Source organism: Anticarsia gemmatalis, chromosome 25 (genome assembly GCF_050436995.1).
Source record: "Anticarsia gemmatalis isolate Benzon Research Colony breed Stoneville strain chromosome 25, ilAntGemm2 primary, whole genome shotgun sequence".
Lineage (NCBI taxonomy): Eukaryota > Metazoa > Arthropoda > Insecta > Lepidoptera > Erebidae > Anticarsia > Anticarsia gemmatalis.
This window is the reverse complement of record NC_134769.1, coordinates 9,091,142-9,119,009: the sequence shown is the minus strand read 5'-3', so window position 1 is coordinate 9,119,009 and position 27,868 is coordinate 9,091,142. Positions and strand designations below refer to the sequence as shown.

General features: G+C 39.6%; 2 protein-coding genes and 1 long non-coding RNA gene across 7 annotated transcripts in view; 1 reads left to right on the top strand and 2 right to left on the bottom strand.

Annotated features, from left to right (window-relative positions):
- Positions 1-392: 392 nt before the first annotated feature.
- LOC142983805 (uncharacterized) lies at positions 393-17,707 on the bottom strand. Its single transcript, XM_076130879.1, has 10 exons — positions 17,560-17,707; positions 17,373-17,476; positions 16,253-16,837; positions 15,732-15,822; positions 14,751-14,871; positions 14,016-14,109; positions 11,946-12,182; positions 11,283-11,417; positions 10,944-11,057; positions 393-6,238 (listed from the first exon to the last, which is right to left on the bottom strand). The coding sequence occupies exons 1-9, from the start codon at positions 17,665-17,667 to the stop codon at positions 10,958-10,960; spliced, it is 1,575 nt and encodes a 524-aa protein (XP_075986994.1). The 5' UTR covers positions 17,668-17,707; the 3' UTR covers positions 393-6,238; positions 10,944-10,957.
- Positions 17,708-22,385: 4,678 nt separating this feature from the next.
- Positions 22,386-27,854, bottom strand: LOC142983811 (uncharacterized). Its single transcript, XR_012960118.1, has 2 exons — positions 27,400-27,854; positions 22,386-23,854 (listed from the first exon to the last, which is right to left on the bottom strand). It is a non-coding gene; the product is annotated as an uncharacterized LOC142983811 (long non-coding RNA).
- The window catches only part of Tdg (Thymine DNA glycosylase), a 46,367-nt gene continuing 45,531 nt past the window's right edge, over positions 27,033-27,868 (top strand). For all 5 annotated transcript variants that reach the window (XM_076130875.1, XM_076130877.1, XM_076130874.1 and 2 more), the window contains exon 1: positions 27,033-27,334. In XM_076130875.1, the coding sequence (XP_075986990.1) occupies positions 27,294-27,334 (41 nt within the window). In that variant the 5' untranslated portion in view covers positions 27,033-27,293. The remainder of the gene's footprint in view (positions 27,335-27,868) is intronic.

Sequence of the window (27,868 nt, the reverse complement as noted above, 5' to 3'; positions counted from 1 at the left end):
GGGATCTCGAGGGGGACCATTCACTAATGCTCATTCTGCTACTGGGTAATTTAATTAAATACTTCCGCGTTCAATTTGTTAAAGACATGTTGTAAAAATTTACAGAACGAATCTACCACACGATGAACTTAAACAGTGGTTAGTGGATGCGATTTCCACATACAACAGATCCAACGGTACATTTACAAAGTTGGACCTTATCCTTATGTCCACCACGATGGCTATGACATTAAAACTGTCTATAACACTTGCAAGCTTGTAAAATCATACACAATATCACACACAACTTTAACTAAGGTCTAGATTATACTTACATGGAAAGCGAATGCTTAAACTTCTCTGCCATCATCTGGTGCTTTAAAAAGGGTTGTTATAATAAAACACAACACAACTTAGGTCCACATATCATATATTAACTGTGTTACAGTATAGTACTCAACAAGATCACAAGTTGTTTGTTCCGTCGTGTAGATGGCGCCACTCGCGTGTTGCTCAACTACCCGCCAACGTAAAACACATACAAATCAAATTATTTACATTACAATATTTACAATCATACTGTTAATAATGACAATGGTCGGTAGCTGCTAAATATATAGCAATATAAAATAAAAAAAATCATTTGCTGTAAGAAAATAATAATCAATCGTAATAAAATTGTGTTATATTAAATTTCGTAATTGTATTATTAACTTTTCATACATAGTTTGTAAGGCGATGTGGCAAGAAAAGATATCAATAGGACATTATTTATATGCCTTAAGGACTGTTTCTCTATTTAAGAGGTCACACAATATGCCGCAGGGTGTACAAATTCAACTTACATTATTTGTTCAATAAGGCAGTGAAGTAATTCGTCTAATTTCAATTAAACCGTACACCTTGAATTGACTCTAATTGTGTCTGTCAAATTATGAAGTAGCAAATAGGATAAGAAAGGCAACACATTCTACAGCGCGTTTATTAAAATGCGACGAATGAAAATGATTACAACATTCAAACCAACGGGTTAAGTACACAACGTCAGATTTTGTTCGACCATTTGTTTTTCACTTTTATTTTAAATTATTACTTAATAATATACACGTTACACACAAACAACACAGTTCTCACACGAGACAACTTGAGCTTTGGAATAATCAATAAATTTAACACATTGTCTCCCCACTGAGGCATGATTTCCTCCCGGAACGAGAGAGCGGTTATTTCTTGATTCCGCCACGATAGCCAAAAGTGGGATTGACACGTGAAATACAAGGCTTTCTTAAAGGGGTGAATCGTAACTACTTACACCTAGGCAAAATTGCTTACTTAAATAATGATCTGTCGACATGTGAATCGTAAAAGTTGCAACGTATTTTAGTTCAGTGTTAATTGTCTCGGGTGAGAAAGTGTGAATATTTAACAGATATTATCACAAAGTGAGGCACTTGTTGCGCTTCCATTACCAGCGCTCTCGTGTACTGATACATACTACCACCAGATGCCTGAAAGATCATACAAGAAACTTAAAGAAAAAATATTGCAAAACTGAAATCGAAAGATATAGTCTAAAAATAGACTAAATCTATCATTTTCTAACAGTTACGTCATCAATTTAATAAGACCCAACCAGCTCTACTATGTGACGTCACCTACCTTTACTTTATACCAAGTGTCACTAATTACTAGTGCATTGATGTGTAGTATGTATCAGTACACGTTAAATATATTCTATTAAGTATATTGGTACGTATATAAGTTATAACAAGATTTACCTTACATTAGTGAGGACAATTATATCTAAACATTATGCGCGTCTACTTCCATAAAGACAGAAACGCCATCTACCGCCAAGATTTCAAAACTTAGGCCTCACAATGTATTTACATTTTAGGACAATTTAGGAAATTAAAAACATTCTAAATATAATGACAAGAGATGGCGCCACTGTGTGTCTCTATGGAATATTTTTTTACAAATATATTACAAATTACAATTAATAGTGTGCTTCCGACATATTCGATAATATTCACTATTCTCTCTTAAATTAATATTTATTGACATATCAATAACACCGTCGTCTAGTGGCTTCTTATAAATAAACATAAAATAAAACAATAACTGGCCATCTACCACAATGATTCTAAGTAGAATCAAGTATTTTAATGCGTGTTTGGACGTTACCGCATCTTTCAATTTTACGGATGGAAAAGCTAGTTACCACTATAGTACTAGCAGATCCATAGCCTTACATAATAAGGTTAAACACAAAAATTTCAAAATCCGTCCAACTTATACAAGAACAGCTCAAATGCAGTCTGTCTGTCAGCCCTCAAACGGTCTACCCTCAACAAAATGGACTCAGGCTATTGTTCTTACTCTCACTGCAGATCCTACAGTGGAACAGACATCAATAATGCTTGACGCTTGCTAAAGTTCACCTGAAGATTCTTAAAAGCAAAAGTTATAGTGAACTAACTAAGGAAAGACTTAAAGCTTATTTTTTCTATCAACACCGAAGTGGATGAAACTTCGAATCACAAATTATATTTCCTGTGTGTCCATTTCGCGAATATCTTTTTACATAAAAAAATTAAATGGCCAAATGTATTGCTAAGGACTAAACTGAACTGAAAAACGGCCAAATCGATTCTACTAAATCTTTTTTTTTATCTTCCTTGAAGTACGAGGATAGTTCTTACGAACAGAGAAGAAAAAAAAATTAAAGAATCAGCTTTAGGCGGAACAAAGTTCGCCGGGTCAGCTAGTAATATAATAATTACACTTTAATATAAATAAGATAATTGCATCATGTTGTGATATATTTAATAAAATATAATCAATAATTGTTTATGCGTGGGACACCGCTGACACCGTCTTATATCGTATTAAACGGTGAGATAGCAGCTGATAGCAGGCAATAGCAGCTGATAGCGGGGTGCACGCTCATTACGTGCACGTTCAGACATACATATATGTATAATTGTATACGGCCATTAACTAAATCTTTATCTTAATCTATATACATACAATTGTTAACTTGAGGAAACAGCTTTTTTTATTTAACAGTCGCTGCGGTATATCGTAGCGTATATAACTATGACTAGTCTGTTGCATCAAATATTTTACTCATTTTTTTAAGAGTATGTGCTTCCATTCCTTATGTTAATGGGCCTATCTCAGTGTCCGCATAAGTTTGTTGTGTCACATTAAAAATAATAACCCTTTCAAGATTTATTCATTAAGATATAATTATGCTCATCACGTTTTTTCACACAGAAGTAATAATATATTTGTTCATCATAAGTTATTATTTTTGGGGGAGACCTTTGCCCAACAATGGGACATTATAGGTTAAAAAAAAAAGTTATTTTTAAACTAAAATTAAAACATTGTGTTTATTTGATTTAGTATAGTACAGTTCAAATTACCGCAGAATCACTTATGTGATAGACAGCAGTGACCTTCCAGCGAGCAGTAGTGTCGAGTCACTCGCGATCTATTAACTCAACTTAGATCCACTCCGCCGAGGATCACTCAAGGTCGACCAGTACGCACACTCATTAAGGAAAACTGTCACACACCCGCTTGATGGGTTTTATGTGGCTTTCGTGTCTAGATACTAGATGCTGTGGTTATAGGTATTCAATATATTCAATAGCGATAAAACTTATACAAAAAAAACGCTATTGAATAGATAAACTACCGCTAAATGTACTCAGAAACCGGTGGTTAATGTGTTACAAAGTGGTGTACAGCAGCGCAAATTTACAGCCAGTAATACTAGCGAGAGTTGACTTTCAGGAAATAGTACCTACTTGTAAATTTCGCTAGAGGCGCTGAACAGTTTTTTATATTTCTATCGATAACTATCCCCTGTCTAAAGCCTGCTGTAGAAGGTAATCGACCCACAGTCATACGCATATTTAAAACTCATTCTTAACTATCTTCATTCGTAATTTAACATACACTCTTGTGGAGACATTTATATAGGAGCGTGTATAAGCGTACTATAAAAATAACGTATCGAGTAGCATTCAATAATTTCTGCTTAACTAAAGTAATATTTTATAACAAAGCTTCCCTACAGAGTGTCGGTGTGACAGGTCACAGTGCACGAGATAATGTGACACGCGAGTCGACCGCCAGCTCTCACTCCGGCTACTACTGGAATGTTCTGGACACATATCTATAGCTTAGGTGGTACTACACAATACCTCGGTGCACTTGCCACCACTGCTCTACTGAGATATCCCGCTATTTGTACGTTCCTATAAGGGCAAGTGGACTATAAGCTACTTAAAGGACTGGACTAACTATTAAAAAGTTTCAATGGAAATTAAAAGTAGGGATTATTTTTTAATTTTTTTGTCTATTTAGCTTTAGTAATTAGATTTTAAAGCAAAATTTAATAAATTTATTTCACGAAATATGATATAGTTTGAATACTACGAGTAAGGCAGTCGAAGAACTGACATGCTTACTCTTACAGAGTATTAGTTTACCTAAAATCACAGTTCTTCCTTTTATCTTAATTATCAAAAATTCTTACATTACTGAACTGTCACAATCACAGTGTTACGAAACACGTGCATGTCACCATGTTATTCATTATTATCTGTGTTAAAAAAACATCTAAATAAATGAATGTCGACATGACCCCTGCCTAACTAGCGCCACCTACGCGACCCCGCGATAAACACACTAACTATTGATAACTGTATCAGATCGGAATTATTTGGTCGCTAATGGTTCCTGCCGTCATTACACACATTATTATTTGTTATATGTAATTGATACATACCTAATATATATGTTTTTATATACATAATAGGTATATGTCAATTAAGTTAATGGTCCCTGGTTGTTTTGATAGACTTCTTATCGCGTAAAAGAGATTTGTTTTTTGACACAAGTCTCGTAAGAGCATGACTTTTTAGTTAACTTTACAAATGACTGACTATCAGTCAACCTTTCAATAATTTCTCCATTATGTAACGTACAATTAAATAAATATACCACAATAATCTCTCTGAATTTTGAAAGATTTGCCACAAAATACATACAAAACCTCACGTCTGTTACTTTCGAAGGTGAGTGCAGGGATGTAAAAAAATCGCACACGTATCACCGTTTGCAATATTAGTCCCATGTAATAGGGAGCGAGCCTATTGTCATATACCGGGCATGTTACCAGGTTACTCAACACAAATATTGCAATCTGATTATTTTCTCAGCACTACTCATTTCTTTACTAAACTTTCAAGTCACAAAAGATCGTGTAAGTACTTTAATAATTACTATTATTTATTAAACAAGTCTTACGTACGCAATTACTATTATCACGATATTTTCGAGTACGTTCATTGACTCGACTTGTTTGACGTCATCATATTTGATTACCAATATTGTAATACAATATTTACACGTATTTTGGATAAGGGTCTCGTAAACAGTTGTGTTCGGGAATGTTCGTGTATCATCGGCAAGCGTCGTTACGCACACGGCACATGTGACAACAAGTCTATTTACCTATTTATACAAATATTATTATTTACTTGTTATTACGATAACTATTATTTAAGCAAATGTTTGAGTGAAACAAGAAATATTTCAAGATTTAATTGATTATCTAGATAAAATTTCTGGGGTTTTTCATTACTTTCATAGTTAACATTGTTTTGTAAAAAATAAAACATATTGTATTTAATTAACGCTCAATTGTTGGTGAAGTTTTAAGATAAATAAATATTTTACTGTCCCACTGCTAGATCTCTATTCAGTACGAGTAACAACCAAAAGTCCATCATGTTGGCCTACAAATATCTGGTAAATTATGACAAACATACTAACTATAAGCTGTGATGAAGCGTAAGATGAATTCACCCCTTTGATGTGACAGTTAGGCTTGCTACACACATATTCTTTTCAGCACTAATCGGCCAAGCCGAATATGTGTAGATGCAACCAAATCGGCACAAGCCGAAAAAGTGACTTCAGTAGGTATTTTTGTTCGCTAAATATTGTTATACTGAACCGAATATGAATGTAGCAGCAAGTAGACCGTTCTAAGACATTGTTTTCTAATAACACATATTTAGTAAAGTTACCGTATAGTTCACAGTCCCGGGGCACATACATACATACAATGAGGTCCCGGTGAGCGGTGTGCGTCGTGAGTGGTGAGACTAGTGCAGTAATTATACATGTAGTCGTCAGTCTGTGCCGCACGGGGCGCCGCACCATAGGCGTATACCTGCAACAACACAACACGTTGTAGAACGCGACAAATTACTACCTACACCACAAACATACATACATACAAACAGACTTACATACATACATAACGCAACACTTGTTTTACCCGAACGTACACAATAACAAGCATAGAGCCACATATAGTCACTACATATGTTTGTACATACTAAATATTTCATACATTCACGTTTGGCAATTAACTATATGTAAGTATTAGTACCATATAATACGAGCGAGTTTATTGCCGTATACCGGGCACGTTTCCAGACTATTTTCCGGGTTACTATTAAGAAATATTCTAATATAAATAAGATACGCCAAAAAGTAGTTCGCCTGACTCCGAAAATTGAACCTGAGACCTCGTTGTTAGCAGTTGTATATGCTACTGCCCAAACACACTTGGCAGAAATAATATTTTTAGACTAGCTGACCCGCACAACTTCGCTTGCGTCACATAAGAGAGAATGGGTCAGAATTTTCCACGTTTTTGTAACACTTTTTACTGTTACTCCGCTCCTATTGGTCGTAGCGTGATGATATAAAATATGCTTTTTTTTTTCACGAAAAGTATTCTGAAAATTATTTATATCTCATACTATAACGAAATCGCGCTAAGGCATATCCGCCATTAAAACAGTTGCCATGACAACGGAATTTTGTTAATTCAGTGTCATTATAATATTGAATATTCGCGACTTCGTTCGCCACCTCAATTTTCCCGGGAAATGCGTCATTTTCCCGGGGTAAAAAGTAGCCTATGTCCTTTCTCGGGTATCAAAATATCTGCATACCAAATTTCATGCAAATTGGTTCAGTAGTTTACGCGTGATTGAGTAGCAGACAGACAGACAGACAGACAGACAGACAGACAGACAGACAGAGTTACTTTCGCATTTATAATATTAGTATGGATTAGATAATAATTTATGGTTAGTGTCTACATAATTCGGAATACATTTTATTTTATTTTGTACTAGCTGACCCGCGCTACTTCGCTTGCGTCACATAAGAGAGAATGGGTCATAATTTTCCCCGTTTTTGTAACAATTTTCGTTGCTAATCCGCTCCTATTGGCCGAAGCGTGATGTTATATAGCTTATAGCCTTCCTCGGTAAATGGTCAACACAAAAATATTTTTTCAATTCGAGCCCGTCGTTCCTGAGATTAGCGCGTTCAAACAAACTCAGCTTTATAATATTTGCATAGATTAGACAACCTTGTAGCTAAGTAACAACCGCGCGCATCCATCTCTAAGGTTAAGCTACGCTAGCCGAGCTTGTGCCGTGGATGGGTGACCATATACTATAATATAATACTTACTCATAACTACATAAAATAATATACAATTAAACTAACACGAAATTCTACCAAATACCACTAAATGGGTATAATATTAACATTAAATACGAAAATAATGTAGTTAAAATTACTTAAAAGAATATACAAACAAATTTATTGTAACTAACACGAAATATTTAGTGGAAACTATTTCAAACTAATATCAATTCGAAAGAGTATAACCTCAACTGATTAGAATAACGTAAGTAGCATAATAATCAAACTTCGGTTAAAAATCTCCAAAGCGTAGGCTTACCGAGCTAAGGCGTAAAACGTAATGATAGTGCGATTTAATATTGCCAGTAGCGCCATCTAGTGAAAGCGCCAGTGCAACCGTAAGGAGCGGTTGAGCGGTTTCTGCTGATTGTCGCTGTTTTCCGTGGGAATGAGATATTTTCCCGGGGTAAAAAGTAGCCTATGTCCTTTCTCGGGTATCAAAGTATCTCCATACCAAAGGACTATGGGCAAAAATGTATGGGCTCCGTCCCCACTTACCAACAAACATGGAACTGATACCAACGTGTTCATAAAGTGACCCCTATTTAATTAAAATCCTTTGTTTTTGATAAATCAGTGGGAATATATATTAAAAAAAAAAACAATTTGTAATTATTATTTAACGTATATTTTTATTTTACATTTGTAAGTTATTTTAACATTATTGTTATATTACAGTACTAACTCATATGTATAATAATGTCCTCCTAGCCGATATACGGCTACGGCGGTCAGTTTCATTGAAACTGGCCATCTGTGCCGGACTTTGTTTATAGTGTCCAAGTGTGTGCACAATACACAGGTACACTCTCTATTCCATCACTCTCATAGTTTGGTGGGACGGATAACCGACACGACCATTGAGAGGTCAGGCGCAGGACCGACGGCTTTACGTGCTCTCCGAGGCACGGAGGTCTTCGACCTCAACTTCCTAACTCCGGGCAATCTCTAGGAAATTCTTAACAGAAAATCTCAGAAAAGACTGTTTGGCCCGACCCAGGATTCGAACCCGAGACCTCTCGCACCGCAGTCGCATGTACTACCGACCGCGCCACAGAGGCACTCATATGTATATACTTATATCATTTCCATTATATGGTTAATACATGTTATTGATTTCATATTTCAATAATTATTTTTACTCGTCAATTATAAGGGTCTCAGCACACATATGGGATCGGAAAGGGATCGTCACCGTATCGCCTCGAGCCGTTCAGAATGGTTTGTATTAAACTCCCTACTGCAACGCACACTAATCGGAATAATAACGTAATCGCCTCGCCTCGGAACAGGCTCCGAGCTTGAATTCCCGCGCTTACGGCTCATCGTCCCCGCGCTTACGTTTCTCCGTCCCCGCGCTTACGTCTCTCCGTACCCGAGCTCACATCTCTTCGTCCACCCTTTCCCCTTTCCCCTTTCCCTTCCCGCGACTTGCCTGCTAAAGACGCCGCCATTCGCAAGGAGTATTTCATTCAGGGAACGTTTGGATTCAAACTGATCTGGTGCCAACCAGGTCAGCCAGGGGGCGGCGAGGCGTAAGCGCGGTGTCGCCTAGCCGTAGCCGAGTTGACGTACAGGCGCTGCTGATACGCTTTCGTTACGTGCATACGGTAGGTTGACGCCTGGTTGACAGCGAGGCGAAAGGCGTTACGGTTAGGATCCCTTTCCGATCCCATATGTGTGCTGAGACCCTAATGCTGTCTAACAGATGCGCTGGCAGATTAAAATCTGATCAGATCTAAAATCGTGGGTTGGAGAGCGGGGGAGGGGGTTATTTTGTACCCAGCTATCTTTATGTGCATGCGGCGTCCGCCGCTGTGCACTAATTAATATATAAATGAGCATGTATTTTGGAATTAGTCGTCAATAATACGTTAACGAGATATTTGTTTAAACGTAAGATACTATGAGAACCCCATGCATTTGGGCAATGTCGCCATAGTATAAAAATATCGTCTTGCCAAGATATATCAATTGAGCTACATTTCATTTTTGTTGATGGGTGGGGACGATTCCGCCCATAGTCCTTTCACGCAAATTGGTTCAGTAGTTTACGCGTGATTGAGTAGCAGACAGACAGACAGACAGACAGACAGACAGACAGACAGACAGACAGACAGACAGACAGACAGAGTTACTTTCGCATTTATAATATTAGTATGGATTTCGCTACTGCTCTTCACTGTACACAAAATTTAAAACTGTACTTATAATCAGTAAGTTTAATGCAAAAAGTGTTGACGAAATTGATTACCTGATTTCATTTACATTGAATATTGAAAGTAAATATTATTATAGTAGGGCCGCTGAGTTATTACCGATTTGACACATGACAAATTGACAATACTAGTGAAGTGACTGAACCAGGAACCCTAATATCATTTTGGATCAGTTGGTTTTTAAATATTCTAGTATAGAGTGTAATTAAATAAAAACAAAACCAATAATAGTTAAAGACACAAGTTCTTCATTAGGTGGAGTATCCTTGATGAAATAAAATAAATATCCATATTCCTTATTCCTATATTCCATCAATATTCCTTGAAATAAAAATCATACCTATTCCAATGAATTCGGACCGAATACAATTAAGCACATCACTATGAAAACTAGACGCACGAATCCGCACGATGTAACTTTATACAAGCGCGCCAAAGAACAAAAAATAAATGTTTTCATATTATTTACAAACTATTTAAAGTTTTGGAACAGTGTTTCTTGGAAAATTACTTAATTCTGATATTTTGACATAAAGTTTTATATTAAAGAGGTATTCTAAATCATTCGGCAAATGTGTCGCTTGTGCAAGGTTATATCGATTAATTTAAAGAATAATCTGTCAAATCGGTAATTACTCAGCGGCCGTACTATAAATGAGCAGCCACATCTTATACCAGTATGAACCAACAATAAGAAGATAATATTTATGAACTGTTGTTTAAATATCACACGTATCTCAGTGTGATAGTGTAGTTATCAGCTGTTATTTTGACTAAGTTTTAACTCCAATGAGATAAATAACTGGATACTATTTACGAATTCATGGTGATGTTTAGGTATAAATCCGACTTTATATCTAAATTAAATAAAAATGATAAAAAAATGCCTCATATTATTATATTTAATATAATAATATGAGGCATTTTTGGTGTGGGAATTACCGTTATTGTAAACGTTTGAACCAGATTTGTTGTCCTCAAAAAATTATGAAATGTATTTACTACTGTATCTCGTACTGTTGTGATTAATGTTTATTGTAATAACTAGATGGCGTTAATCTCAAAATCGCGACAAAGTTGATCGCATGAAAGTAAGTACCCTCGTATTTTTAGGCTTATGAATACATGTGAGTATTGAAGGTGACGTACGGGTCTGGGCGGCGCTAGATGCAGGTGGTCTTGAGGTGCATGGACAGCAGCCCCTTGGCCACGAACCCGCGCCCGCACAGGCTGCACACGTACGGCCGCGCGCCGCTGTGGTACCTGCATACAAACATACATAGTACATAGTACACGTGCACGTGCACGTTATGATTAGGGTTGAGGCAGCCTATGAATAATTTCCACACGTAACAAATGTTTCTCATCGTGTTTCATAGTAACATGAGACTGTATCGAGTCGTCAGTGCAGCACCAGTGTGCAGACAGCTGCAAGTTGTAGCGAGGTAGGTATACTGAGTATGAGCTAGATAGTACAGCGACACGTACCGTTCGTGTATGACGAGCGTGGAGCGCTGGCTGAAGGCCTTGCCACAGTGCGAGCACACGTGCGGCTTCTCGCCCGAGTGCACGCGCTCGTGCAGCGTCAGGTTGCACTTCTTCACGAACCCCTTGCCGCACGTCCTGCACCACGCAACACACTTATGTTACAACGTCATTTAAAGGTTGCAAGTTTCAGTTATTACGATATATTATTTATAGAGAAAGATACATTATACGATGATGAATTGTAGAAGTTTCAAGATGGAGAGCGGATTCAGCGATACTTGTGGTTTGACAATATTTTATTTTCTTATACTTTTAGTTGACAGCCGCACCAGTATCTGAGTGTCATGAGTAGTGCACTCTTGCGTGTCCCGGTTGTTTTACTGCAAACATAAATCTATCAAGCACGTAAGTGTCGCTGTACAATGTCACAAGAACATCGTACACGCTCGTCCGCGCCGCTCAGCTCGGCTCAGCGCGCGAGCCGGCTATTGCCGTCCGTCGCCGCGCGCACTGAGCGAGTCTACTCTCGTGGCAACTCAACGCGCGCCCAGCGCTACAATTGCTTTACATACCGTTTTCCACTGTCACACGTCATCAGAGTTCGTTTAATATACAGCCGAAAAAATGTTCTCGTCTGCTCAATAGTATGAGTAGTGCACGTACTTGCACACGTTGGGCTTGTAGCCGGTGTGTATGCGGATGTGGAACTTGAGGTGTTCCCGGCTGGAGAGCGCCTTGCCGCACACGTTGCACAGGAAGTTGCGCTCGCCCGAGTGGCCGCGGATGTGGCGCCGCAGGGAGTTGATGTGCGCGAAGTGCCGCGCGCACTGACCGCAGCGGAGCGCCAGGGCTCGGCCTGCTGCCTCGGGGTGGGCGCGTGTGCGGTGAGAGAGGAGGTATCTGGAGTTACATAAAATGATATTACAGCCCGCAGTTCGGTAAGTGTTGACGCACACGTAAGCTCTTGGCTTTAATCGGCCCAGCTGAACGGTAAAATCGAAAAGATGTAGATTAATGTTTGAGAAAGCTTGGACCATATTGTAAAAATTGGATTCAAAGGAACTACTAGATCGGTATGAGTTAAAACTTAATGAAGTAGTTAATGCGGGTTGCCTTTTTTGTTTTATAAATATTGACGAATTATTAGAATGCAAAAATGCCGAAATCGAGGAACTCGTAGCCAATCCTAACATCATAGGAGAAATAAAAGCTCACAGACTCCGTTGGCTCGGCCACGTCGAGAGAATGCGAGAAGATCGTAGTGTTAAGAGAGCGTACTTGGGTCGACCAACAGGACACCGCCCTGTCGGGCGCCCAAGATACCGCTGGAAGGATGTAGTGGAGGCGGATCTGAGGGAGCTTCAAGCCGGGGGTTGGCAAGAAGTGGCCAAAGATCGGGCAAAGTGGCGTTCTCTCGTGTCGGAGGCCAAGACACATTTTGGGTTGTTGAGCCAACGGAGTAAGTAAGTAAGTAAGTATTAGAATAATTTCTTGAGCTCAATGATTCATTCCATTGGCACAAGTCAAACTGTCGAGCTTGTAGTGCCGGCTTTTTAATGTGTATATAAAGTTAAACGTGCTAGTTAAATGGCAATAGATTTGGTCCCTATTACAAGGGACTAACGTTGTTAATTGTGGAACGTGCGTATATTTTATATACTACAGCATTATTTTTTTATAATTTATTGAATGCTTGTTATTGTAATGTGGATTGTGTTGAAATTAATAATAATATGTGTTTACTGATACACGTAATAGGCGAGGAGTGGTATTAGAGTAGTTTAAATTTGCAATTTTTTGGTTGGTGTTCGAACTTGAGGGCAATTTACTGGAGATTTATTGAAGTTATATATATTTGTGTGTTAGAAATAATTAATTATTACTTGTTCTAGTAATGAAGGAAAACAAAGTAATGAATTTTTGCTTGGAAGTTTATTAACATGTTTTTTGCGGCCTGCCAAAGTTTATAATCCTGGTGAAGTCTAATCGAAAGGGTGCGTAAAAGATGGAGGTACACGGTTTGCGTATGCTCGATGATATTACGATTTTTTGCGAGAGGGGAGTTAAAGTATTAAGTACTTTTAGTTTGATTTATTCGGTGACACATTGTCGGAAAATAAAAGGTACAATTTGTATAAAATGTGAATATTGATTATATTACGAACAAATAATTTATTCAAAGTGTATCAGTGAAGGTATATCGGTAGAAGTACAGCGTCGCACGCGCGCTGGGCGCCGGCCCGCGTGCACGTCGCACGGCGCGCCGCGTGGGGCGGCCGCAGGCGCCGTGTCGTGCGCGTACGTGCGGCGCGCCGTGCGACGCCGCTGTACAGCTGTACACCTTCAGTACTGTGTCTGAGCGGGGAGCGCCTCGCCATAAGAGAGCGAGACTCATCCAATGCGATCTATAATACTTCATTAACATATACGACAACGAACAAAAAAAGATTTGTCTAAACCATCGCTTCAATATTGTTTTCGACTTAAATGAAATCACAAATAAAAAATCCTCCTCTGAATTGACACAAGCAAAAATTAACAATATTCCGATTAAAAACAAACACAAAACGATTTGTAATCACTATTTTTTCACTAAAATAACAAACCTCTTCCAAATTTTAAATCAGTCCCCTGCCCCATCACCTTCACATAAAAAGACAACATAATTTAGAACAACAACAAACATTAAAATACAATTAAAGCGTAAATATAATACATTATAAACATACACACCTCATATAAACGAATCCTTCAGGACACAGATCACACACGAACCTCTTGTCGACAGGCTCCGCCGACGCGCCCTCGCCGTAACTGTGCGTCAAACCTGAAACATTACAATACATTCACTTAATCAACTATATCAATAATAATGTTAACCACATCGTAATCTTAAATATCGCCTCCAAAAAGTAAAAGAAAATCAATTTAAATAATTTGCAACTTTAATCCAAAACAATACAACCACAACTTTTCCAAAAAAATGTATAATTTAAAGAATTATTAAGTATCATTTCTTTCTGGATTATTCTCTTCATGTGTCATCAACATAAAACCAGATAACACCATAAAAAAAATAACATAACACTAATTTTAGACCCTTCACTTGGCCAGTGTAATATACACCCATCCTTCATCGTAGAAAAACACCCACGTTAAACAGTTGAGAACAATTCAATGTATACTAAAATATTATAAAGCCGAAGAGTTTGTTTGTTTGTTTGAACGCACTAATCTCAAGAATAACTGGTCCGATTTGAAAAATTATTTCAGTGTTAGATAGCTCATTTATCGAGGAAGGCTATATCATCACGCTACGACCAATAGGAGCAGAGTACCAGTGAAAAATGTTATAAAAACGGGGAAAATTATGACCTATTCTCTCTTATGTGGCGCAAGCCAAGTTGCACGGGTCAGGTAGTTAGTTATATTTAATGTTCCAGGTTCATGATACCCTTGCCCACTGACCGTGCTTGAGTATGAGGTGCGCGTCGCGGAAGGACTTCTCGCAGAGCGCGCAGCGGTAGGGACGCCGGTCCCGCTCCCAGTGCCGCTGCCAGTGCCCGCCCCACTCCACCACGCTCACCACCTGACACACAACACATTTAACACTACTATACATACATATATAATATCACTCCAGTTATACCTGTAAATGCAGACAGAGTTGTATGAAATTCACCCACGTTTCGCCATTAACAATGTTGGTCCCATGTAATAGGGAGCGAGCCTATTACCATTTACACTAACACCATTTAGACTAAATGAACTAGATAAATATTTGAATATAACAATTCAACCAATAATAATTTGCAAGACCCAAGAATCAAACCCAAGTCAATATGAGCAGCAGTCAGATATATCACCGACCGCACCACACGGACAGTTATTATAGCTTTTAGTTCTGTCTTAAGCATATTTGTTGATTATTTCACTCCCAAATTTTAGCAAAAAAAAATACAAAGCTATCGTAAAGCCAATTTGCATGTTTGAAATTGGTTGGTAACTATTTACTATTAGTTTGTTTTATCTAATGAATTCTATGTGGTATCTAGCTATTGTTTATTTAACACAACGAGTTGAACAAGTAAATAAATAACTTCTTTTTACTGAAACATTGAACAATATTGATAAACAAAGAGTATAATAATGTATTCAATTGTTGAGACGTCATTTTGTTTAGCTCAGTATAACATTACCAACATTTGATTGACAATTGAGGCTCTCATAGCTTAGCCTTCAAGCTTGAACAACTTTGACACTAGCTTCACCACTAACCACATAGAAATAAATCTGAATATAATTATTATTAATAGTGATCTGGCTGCCTCTATGTCAGCGGCGACTGCGAATCCCGGATTGGGAAAAATGTTATGAACAGGATTAGAACAGAAAATGACATTATCATAAACTTTTGCAGCAGCACTACAAATTGAAGTATATGGTTACCTTCCGGCACCTCGTACATCGCAGCGGGTCTTGGTCGGGCGGCGCCGGCGCCGGCGGAGGCTCACTGCTCATAGTATCACTTGCATGCTGTCTGAAATTAACACATATAACATATGTCAGTTACTGTTTCACATTTTATAATATGTATTAATATTATAAACGCAAAGTTTGATTGGTACTCAAATATGATGAGTACTAAACAAATTTTTATGAAATCTGGTACATGGACAGTTTGTAACTTGAATAAACAGAACTAAATTTGAATATCTTGTGTCTTGGACTGAGGTGATATTATAACATAGTATAGGAGTGGTAAGTTATTTTAAGTTATTCATTATTTAAGACTTATTAATATGTGCATAATTGACTGAATTAACTTCACACTCTTTGTCATTGTCTACTGACAGACTGTATGTACAAACACTGCAAACTGTTCAAATTATCTGTGCTATATAAAGAAGCTCTGTAAATAAAATCTTATAGAAACAGTAATATATTTCCTTGTTTAGGATAATACCTACTTATAATGTTGTAACATTTCATTCCTACTAAAGCACTGTATCAGACAGATGCAGCAATGGTACACTATCTCAGACAGCAGGTCGGAGTTGGAGGGCTGCTCGTCCATCTCCTCCTTCACCACCCGCACCTGCAGGTCGGACATGTTCTCTCTGTCCACTACTGTCAACGCTCCCTCTGGTAACGCACTCATTAACGCCTCCCATTCTTGAAGTTCAGCCTTTTTTTTCTTCCCTCTTTTTGGTACAACCACTCCGTTTTTCTTTCCTTTTTTACTTTTTAAAGTTATTAATGATATATCTTCACTGTCCGATGATTTACGGTCAAAGTGATCAGAGTCTGTGTCTATGTTATAGTTGTCTTCTTCCTTTTTAACCTGTAGTGATATGTGAGGTGCAGGCTCCTGCTTGACTTGGATGGGTAGTTCATGGTTGGTGTCTAGGAGGTCTTGCAAGTCTGTCTGCGTGCTGCGCTCACAGTGCTTCTCTATGTGCGCAGCGGGAGGAGGAGAGCCACTAGACTTGACTAGTGATAAGTCTATAGTTTCTTCAACACATGAGCCTGAGGAACGAAGAATGTTGCGCAACCTGAAACCATATAATGTAATTGTTAGTAAATTAAAGAAATAACATTACACAAACATTGAGTTTGTTTATCATTTTATATCCTTACTGGGAAATAATGTTTGCATTACTTTTGGTATGAGCTTCAACAAATACTTATTAGAAATTACAACTATCACGATTTCGAGACTGCTAAGTAATAAATAACAGAACTCTATGAAAAAACTAACTCGAGTAGAAATCATAATTTATTACAGTAATATATTATAACAGTTATGTGAATATAATCATAATAATTATGTTGTCAGTTACACACATTAAACATGTCAGCTTTAGATTTATTCAGCTCACTAATTGTTGATGCTCCCTGCTTTTAGTTCTTATACTAGCTAACATTAACTGAAATAGAAACTATATACAAATATGCAGTTGTGTGATAAAACAAGTCTTTAGGAACTATAAAACTCCACATTTGGACTGAAACTACGTAATTAAATAAATTAAGATACTACTATACCGGTTTATGAAAATATAGAGGATGTCTGAACAGATAACTCACCTGCTCTGAACTTCGATAGTTTCATTACAAAACTGATAGAAGTCATTCACTTTGCAACTGCACTTGTCACATACCTTCTGAGGCAGCTGATCGTTCTTGAATACCTACACACAACCACAAATATCATCATTTATTATATAGGTTAAAATATCATATCAAAAACGTACAACTTGTTAACGAATGTTACCTTTATTGGTAAATACAGGGACATTTTTAAATAAAGCGCATTCTCCTCGTCAAATATATTGTTATTTACAAAGTTTGTAGAACAACATAATCGACATATATCATCCATTATTATTTAAAAAAATAAATAAACGATCCGTCCGTGGTGTTTATTCCGCAGGAAAGTGACAGATGGCTCAGCCATTTGTCAAATATTGACCTTTCGAAACTCAGTGTTGCCAATTCAGGCGGAGTGTTATGGAAGACCCAAAACATGAAAACATATATTTCAGTAATAGATATAGCTATGTCTGCATGAGAGGCAGGGGTGGGCGGAGGCGGAGATGGAGGATGTGAGGCGCTGCGCCAAACTTTTGATTAATGAACTCAATGTTTGTAAAGTTAACTTACTTCAGTTAAATTGCTAATATTCACAACATTGAGAACTTTCGTAATGTGCTGTTAACTTTATATTGAGTAACTCTCGATGTTAATGAAGATTCTTGTTAGAAAAGTGATTTTTCACTGTAAATTCATAGAATTGACATCTTTTTTTTATTGAATGATCTTTGTACCTACAATAATTACCCTACCTGTGTGCTCAGTTTAGTTCCTAATCTAGTAAGCACTTATCTTCATTTGTTCTTCAATTTATATTACACCTACACATTACCTAGATTTAATTTACACCGCTGTGCGTAGGTACCTACATACATACGCAGTCAGCAGCACAATTTATTAATAGTGTAGTTTGTTATTTTGTAACATAAACATTAACCACCATTATACTCCGGTAATTAAAATATTTACACTAACCATTAAAATAAAACCTAAAACAGTTTGCATATGCCTAACTATGAAATTAGCAGCCAAGGTTTGTAAAACAGGCCGATAAATATGTTGCGGATAGTTACTAGGTGGATACACTGGCTGGATGACTAATAATAATTAATTATTATTATAAATCTATCACGCACCAACTCCACGAAGACAATCAAATAAAAAACCTCAGGAGAGTGATTAACGTAAGAGGCTAAGTTAATCCTAATTAACGATGAGATCATGCTGAAATAACATTCCATACTAATAAAAATATAATGATATAGAAACATTAGAATCGGTATAGTACGCTCATACGCTGTAACTTCCTGAAGCGAGTAGTATTCGCGCGATAGCTCGCGATAAAAGCGTTGACTGCCACTTATCTTTATCTTTATCGTGCGCCTTCAACAAATAAAGTGTAAAAAACGAGATAAAACCGAGGTACCATTGTAGCTGTACAGCGTTCAAGTGACGGTGCATACGTATACACACTATATACTATACATACATATGATACATACGATAACTCATGGCCGGGGGAGTAGGCAGTAGGCACTAGTAGGCAGCTCTAGGCACTTGGGCAGGGCAGCTGGTGACCGGCGCAGGCGCACGAACAGGTTATGACTAGACATAGACAGGCTGCGTGGCCCGCAAACACTTACCATGATGTCATCGGCGCTGTATCGATATTTATATCTCATCAATTATGTTCGAAGATGCTACCGTATACCGTATTATATCCACGATCATCATTATAATATTTATTTTTATATTTTAATAACTTGTCCTGTGGTCAGATAGTCCTATGATTTTATAATCTAACTGACTCTTAGCTCGATACCGACAAAGATATACTTACTAATTTTATATCTGTATGCGTATATACATAAATATAACGGCAAACGTGCGCACAGGTATTTATGACAGCCTTACTGTCTTCAGGTCGTAGGTTCCGGGATTTCGTTCAAAGAAATAACTCGAAGGCTTAATCAAAATCAAATCATTTATTCATTTAGGTCAAATATTGACACTTAAATTAAATACCGATGAGCAGTAGTCACGACTCCTTGATAGAAAGGTGACCATTAGTATTTTCTGCAGTGCAAGAATATAACGTTTGACAGTATGTAGGTTTTTTTTCCGGGTCACTTGTCCAGGACAATTTGTTTGCTATTTTGCAAAGTCCATGAACTCACTAATCATACAAGATTAAAGGTTGTTACCCTCTCCCATGGGGACAGTTCACCAAAATATACCTAAAACCATGTTGACTCTTGAAGATAAGAAGCTTGCAAAATTTCCATCAGCTTTTGTAATCATGGAAAGCTCTTGTAAATGTACACCTGTACTAATAATAAAAAAAAAACAAGTTCATTGACTCTCTTTTTTCGTGGAATGACAAAGGACTCAATAATACACGTCGTCTTGTCTTACTAAAGATACGTTTAACTATCTAATTGGTACAAAAGCTGATCTACTGATTGATTGTCAAAAATACATAGCTTAGGTGTCACGACAGGCTGGAGCCATTCCTTGTTTGTGTTTAAAGCCGAAAACTTAAAGAGCTGAAGACCTGATCATACAATTAACTTTTGAACAACGACTGATTTCTGTGGCGACATCACGTTCGCTACTGATCTAATCGCCTCTAAACTAATCTAGGTGCTGTGTCTCCAACTGTGTCCTTTCAAATATTATTCGGACTTATCGGTACACGTGGACACGAACATGTAAAATCTGTCTCATCTGAACAATAAACGTTCCTTGCAGAATATCCTACAATACACATGATATTGAGATGTAGTAGTACGTTGTGGCGACAATACACGAGGCGACACATCGCTCTACTCGCAGTGCTCACCTACTCTATTGATAAAGGATATTAAGATAACAATATTGTTAAGCTGTAATTGGTTCATGGAATCGGCGCGCTGGAGCGTTCATCACATATTATTTATTATTACCTCCCACTAATTATTGCCGTGGTGTGTGAAACGTGAACTATAGTTTTTATTAAAGGGATACAAGTGTGAATAGATTTCGCTGAATATACCATAATGTGCCCGGTAAGTAAGTCTTGTTTTTGGGATTAAAAATTTGGACAAGTTCTTCGCCTGAATGTCTTCACCCCTACGAAGAAGAGAGGCACCAACAGCTAGTTACATTATAATAATTATAATTTTGAAACCTTCCTTACAATTCCTTTCACAAATATCACCGCACAATACATTTAAATTTCTATTTGTGATATATTGTCACGATGTTATAGGTACATTATAGCCCCTTTCTTTAACCTTGCATCTTGAAATTCTCGAATACCTATATTTGAAATTCAGACATTGATTAATAGGTGCTTTCTCGTTTCTCGTATAAATCCCGTTTAATAGAGGATAATTCCATTGCTACGTACAGTACGTACTTTGTATGTACCTAACTAACGCAACCTTTACCCAGCTCCTGAAGTTTTCCTGTTAGATAACTGAAACATTCAGTAGCACGACTACTACCTACTACATTGCGATGTAAAGCCAGAGTATCAACGAAAATTATTACTGATTATAATTAAGGCTATCGAATAGATAACCAAGTAGATGATAAATGCAGCCCTTCGAGATTAAACGATACGTGAACCTTGGGACGTCTGTCCTGGCTGTAACGATCGACAAAGACGATTATTTAGGTAGGTTCTATAGAAACTTTACCTTAGTATCTATGGTTAACACAAATCGAAAAGCAATATAAAATATCTAGTGCAAACAAACCATATTTTGGACACGAAGTATTCTGGGAATAAAAATAGAAATAGATACATGTAAGCAAACTTGTTGGATGGCTCACCAATAACGAATTCGTGTGAAAGTTTATCAGTAACCTGCTGTGATAACAGAAATAGGTTCAGGTGTGGCTGTTATCAGTGATATTATTCGGGCCACGACTATCCACGATGACTGGCCTGTTCGAACATATTACATTCATTTTTACTTGTTACAAAGGAGAACCTGAATCTTACATCAGCTGTAGGTTTAAAGGCTGTGTCGTAGGCTGGCAAATTCCCACACTTTCGCAAATTATAAAATCCCTCAGGCTTGTAATTATATTCTAATAGAAGACATCCTCGTATCAAAAGCCTAAACAGGTTTGAAACGTCCTGTTTATTATAAACAAGTCAATAAATTAATACTTACGTTTAGTTCGTTTTCCTCCATTAAGTTCAGCACAGCCACAGTGGCACGGCTCTGCAGATTGAAAAAGTGTTTTTGCTGAGACGGTGATCGATCAGTTTGCCCTTAGAGCCTCGCCACTGTACATTATATATTGACACAACTATCTATCAAATAGTTGGCGGTGTATATCGAATATCATACATACATACGTGATGTGTTTATTTTTTCGGTTCAGTTTACATTATGTTGTATGTAATAAACCAATAAAATTAACTACTGCTAACTATCTCTATTCTTCTATACGGCTAAAGAAAATGTACCTTTCACTCGATAAAGAAAACCGCATAAACGGCAAAAGGTCGAGAAGGATGTTCAAGAGACCTACTAATTGTCCATATTTTCAACAGTTTCCAAGCTTTGCACTTGACAATATCACTCACAACAGACTGATACTGTTTTCATCATATTTCATGAAGCATGTAACAAACACACCGAGTGTCAGTAAATCATTTTTATGTTGTCGATGTTTCCATAGATAAGTACTTAATTTATGTAAATGTAATCGTAGTGTATGACTGTGTATGACTGTGTATGGCTGTGTATGGCAGGCTGAGGTGTGCTGAAGTGTGTCGCCACTCAGCGCTGAAAGGTCGTCTTATTGTGACTGTAGCCTACAGCCTGTAGTCACCATACTAGCAGCTGATACGTCACACGATCATGTTCCATTTGTTTATTTCTCGTTCAACGGACAGTTTCTATTGTAAACATTCTGACCGTGAATGTTAATACATTGCTTTGTTCAGACCAGGGTTACACCTTGTTGATGACGACGCTAGGGTTACTGTGTAAGTGAAAACAATGCTTCAGTTTAATAGGATTTATTTAAAAACAAATCTTTACATCAAATGAGGAACTGGGGCAAATGTCGCATACTCTGACTCTCTTATAAGAGTGTTAAATATGAGGCACACCCGTTATTTGCTGAAATCACAATAAATAGTGAAACTGTTGGCATGTGGTGCACGGTGCATCATGCATGTAACGGGAGACAGCGGATCGACGTAGCACTTAGTGGGCATAACGTCGCAACCTTGAAACATTTGGTAAACACGAGATGAAAATCGATACGACAAACTTGAGAGTGAACTTTGCAATCGAGTAAAACGGGCGGCACACACGCTGAACTCTGGCTTAACTTTAACCCACATAACAAAGTTCAATGTAAACACAATACGACAGAAGTTTCCGAAGTTCCAGTTCACGGCCGCGGCGGGGCCGGCGGCGCCCCCTACCCTCGCGGCGGCTCGCGCTGGCCCGCCGGCAGCCCCCGCGACAGCCCCGCCGCAGCCCCCGCGACTCGCGAAACTCGCAGCTTTCACTGAGCCGCCTCCCATCACCCGCCACCACGCCGCGACCACCCCGCGACCACCCCTCACCGATATTCATACATTCTGTTTTATTGTATTGCACTTTTGTGATTCATCGGTTGTAGTACACTCGCCACTCGACACTCGACACTCGGACTGTGACAACAATTGATTCGCTTTTGTCGTATATTTTGTTAGCTTCTGTTTTATGATGAATGGACTCGCGGCGGACGTGAATTGAGCGTTCGACGGTTAGCTTTCAACGTATTTTGGACGTTTACGTCTTTTTTTACGTATTGCTTTCCCACAATATTTTTTGGACAACATTTTTTTCAATGTTAAGTTAGCTCGATGTTGACTGCGTTAGAAAATCGGTATGGAAATGGGTCAGACAAGCATAAAATCTATGTAATTAGCCGGTGTATTGTCATCAGGTAGTTCCCGGCACGAGACACGTGTGGCGCTCCACCCTCCCCGGGCGCGCGTCACCGGCGTCACGCACCTCTTCCAAGAGACCGCATTATTTATGGATGACGGGCCCAAAACTTTACAGACACGAATATGCCTGTGTCATTGACATTCTCGCCAGACCTTTCTTTCGTGTGGTTAGACAACCTTGGGGGCTGGGGACAAGTTGTCCGTAAACTGGAGGGCTTCTGATGTGGTAAAGCGTCTGCTATCCATGTCATTAAGATGAGGACTATCGTCTAGTAAAATGAATTAAGTTGGAGACGGAACTCTCTTTTCGGTTGAAATTCCTCTTGGACACAGCTCTGTCTGAATACACATCGTCGGAATTAAATTATTTCCGAAACTGCCTATGACTAACGCTCTATTTACCTGTAAAATCTTGTGTTTCAAGGCATTTTCACATACAGCTGCAGGCTACACCTTTGTAAAGGTTACCTCTGTTCTTGTTACACCTCATAGACCTTTGCATTTTTTCTTCACCTAGGCTTCAATCCTGTAATGAGAAATAAAAACAAATTATTATGACGTTTGATAATAAATATTCGGTCCATCAACATAATGTGGTTTGTTTTCAATAAAAATATTTCAGAGCATCTGGTGGCGCTAAATGAATGCGGTAACGAATGTGATATATTTTAAAACATACTTATAACAGGTGTCATATCTCTCTGATTAGGATTATTCTAATGTAATAATAAGGCTGTTAGATAAATGTTGCTAGGCTAGTGAAGTTGGACATTAATTGACATTATAGAACAATACAAATGTTAAAATTTACATGTTCAGATTTAGTCACGTATAGTCGCCATCCAACGTCCCCAGTAAGTGATTTATTACGTGTTATAACCTTTAGAACAGATTACGAAGCACCATGTATTCAGATCAAGCACCGTCTGAGCAAACTGTCAATGTGGTAGTAATAACAACCAAGGATTACAGCAGACACAGTTCTGGATGACGACATATAGCTCAGTATTTCATTATTTGTGTGGCGTTTGATATCTGCGGCCGGATTTGGGATTAGTATGATTCATAAAATGATGAAATGGATGAATTTTTTGAAAATCTTTATTGAAAGGTCTGTTATCTAGATTTTGGTTGTCTAGAAAAAGACAGGTCTTTGAAAAATTTGGGCTGCATGTTATGACTGACTATTGTTTTATAGATTATCGCACAAGTATGAAATAGAAGGAGATGTCAGGGTATATTGAACCCACGTGTATTCAGAGTATTGTACCTCTACAATGGCTCGTTATATACGCACTATGCAGTGATGTTGAATGTTCAGTGTTCAGTGTACAGGTGTCTGATATGCTCCAGAAAGTACACACCTTGTGTGTTATCATCTGACACGGTTTGATACGCGCCCGCGCACCTTATCTATCATGTCGAAATTCTTCCACGTATCACACATCCTAGTAAAGTACGCGTTATCAACTATATGCTGTATTATTCGCATTAATTCATGTATTTGTCGAAATACGTCGCATCCTGGAAGGCGAGCTACGTGACATATCCATCGACGAAGAATAACATATCGAGTGATTACGGATCTCGAATAGTTTCTCCTAGAATCGTACAACAAGGCTATTAAATGAGCAAAGTCAAATCAAAAGTGTGCCGAGTGTTTGACAATGTGTCGGTGCGTGTGTTGCACTATGAGAGCAATGAATTTATCTGTCAGCAGCTAGATAATTATAATGTAATAAAGGTGTATCTGGTGAGTAAACAACACATCTAGCGGAGGTGGTGTTGTCGTCGTCAGCAGATAGCGGCGCGGTGGCGGCGGCCCCGGTCGCTCCCCGGAGCGCCCCGGCGCGGTTCGCGGCCCTGCGCCCGCTTATCACCGATACCTTGCCGATTGGCTGAGTGAAGTGTTTGCGCGCCTGATATGGCTGACGGGGGCCAATCGATTCCCCGTTCCGTCGAATCTTATCACGATCATGGTGGACGTTTGCGCCTCGTGTCACTACACCGATATCATATCTCAAGATATCGACGAAAGTATAAATATGGGCCCATCGATCGATCGGGTCTCTATCGGACTGTGAGCTGTGATTACGATTGACTGTGGAGTCGGCCGCTCGCGGAGTGGTAGTGTCGGAGCCCTCGCCCTGGAGCCCGGCACCTCGGCACCTCGGCGCTGAGTCGCGGCGACCAGCGCCAGTCGGTGGCAGCACTCGGTGAAACTACTTCCTCTATTTGTCCTCATTCCGCGGCTGGTGCAGAGCGTCGACGTGGCAGGCGGGCCGCTCGTGCAGACCACGCTTATCTAGCGACGTATTGACGTTCGAACATTCCACCGCCACGCGCTGTGCGTGCTCGCGACCTAGACGTCCCTTGTGCCAGCAGTTTCGCGGTTAATACAGTGTCACTGGTAATACAAAACGACAACGATTACGTAACAACATATGGTGGTCCAACGGCACACATGTGTCCGCTCGCTCCGTGTGATTTGTCGTTCAGAGTACTCACAAATTATCTTCCTAATGTGGCGATAATTAAATTGCGGCTACATTTGCTACATAGCTATACAGGGTCGCTGACGCGACAGGGAAAAGCGTTGCTCTTATCAGAAAACATTAGCCGCACCTTTTCAAGTGGTGATAGCGAGCCGCCCGGCTCCATATCGAGCGCGCACACTACGATTGTCACACTGAACAAACACGCACCAGACAATATTCATGTACTGTAAATATTTCATTTTGTATTTCAGATCACGCTTCACCGCCACTGTCACGAGCGCTGCGCCTCGTATGGCTTCACGTCTGAGTTGGACAGGGGATCTTGACAGTTTGCTCAAACATATCGAGCGCGCACACTACGATTGTCACACTGAACAAACACGCACCAGACAATATTCATGTACTGTAAATATTTCATTTTGTATTTCAGATCACGCTTCACCGCCACTGTCACGAGCGCTGCGCCTCGTATGGCTTCACGTCTGAGTTGGACAGGGGATCTTGACAGTTTGCTCAAATATGCTGCCAGATCTATCTTTCCAGCTCACGCGTGGAGCCGCTCCACCAGCGTCACGTCCACTCCGCCGAGTCTCAGTCAGAACGTCAAAGAGAATCTCTGCTTACCTCGTCTTCAGAGCGTGAAGGATCAAGTGGAGGTGTGATCTCTTCACTTTTTATGTTTAAAGTGAGATTCAACTCCTCCAACTTAATTCCGAAACGCAGTATCGACTCACGACACGTACCAATGAAGCATCTACTGATTAATCTCAATACATTCAACTGATATTACTTTGATTACTGTGTCACGTTTATGTGTTTAATTGTGTGTATTTGTTGCAGCCTATTTTATCCAATAACAATTATTTGTTTTGGCTTTTGTAATGAAAACTATGTTAATCTCTTTATAAATTGTTTAATTCAATAATTTGTAATGCAAATTGCATGCCATTAAACTTAATTGTGAAAACATAACATTATTGTTTTTATTCTACCATGCCCAGAACAACCGATCGTGTAGTTCATGTATTTAAACGTTGGCGCCACTGTGCACGGCAACGCGAGCATTATGCGAGACCCAACGCTCCGCGACTGGTCTGAAGTGTGCCGCAAATCAGTAGAAAAAAATCACAACACCCAAAACAAAAAATGGGCAAAAAAATGCTGGTAACACCGGTGCGCTAAAAAAGCTTGCAAACTTCACGCACCTAACCTGCGCTGGACATCGACTCGTCCGTATCTCTAAACTCTGGGAAAATGTATATTGATTTTTCAAAGAAAAGTCAACCGATGTAACAAAACACCGTTCGCGGAGTGTTTATACGCGTACAGAAGTGCCGCGGTCGATGTGCAGTGTCGTCGAGATGATGCGACGGTGTTCGTCGTCGCGTTCCGAGTGAGATCGGAGAGAGTGTTGCGTCGCTCGGCCGACGGCCCGGAGCCCGGCCGCGGCCAGGGCCTGGGCGCGCCATGGACGCCGGCGCTGCTGACCCGCTGCGAGTGGCCAGGCCGTGAGTATCGCGTCTCATCAGCACCGCGCTGCAGCGTGCCGTGCCCGTTCCGCCCGCGTACTTACGTCGTGGATTATTTCGGTCCCCGCGAGCCCATCCGAGGTTGCGAAACGGCCCGTCCGCGCTCGTTTCTCGCTCGCGCCGAGCGGACATTCTCTCGCTCGTGCGGTCGCGGCGTCACGGCCTCCGCGTTGCGCCATTTCGAAACGGTCGCATCGTCCGCTCGCGCTAGTGCTCGTGCGAGCCGAGCGAGGACACCGCGGAGCGCCGCCGATAGCGATCGAGCAGCGAGCGCGGCGGCCGAGCGTGACCGCCTCCGCCCGCACATGCCCCGGTGCCACCCGTATGAATGACTCGGACAGCCGGGATCGTAAATCAGAATCGTGTTTACAGTTTTTGCGGGGCGCACGAAACCTGTCGCGCCGCCCCCGAGACAAAGGGCGGCGCGAGAGGCGCGCTCGTCCTCGGGCCTCCGCTCGCCCCGCACTCGCCGCAGTCGCCGCGGCCCGGCCGTGGCTCACGAAACGCCCGAGT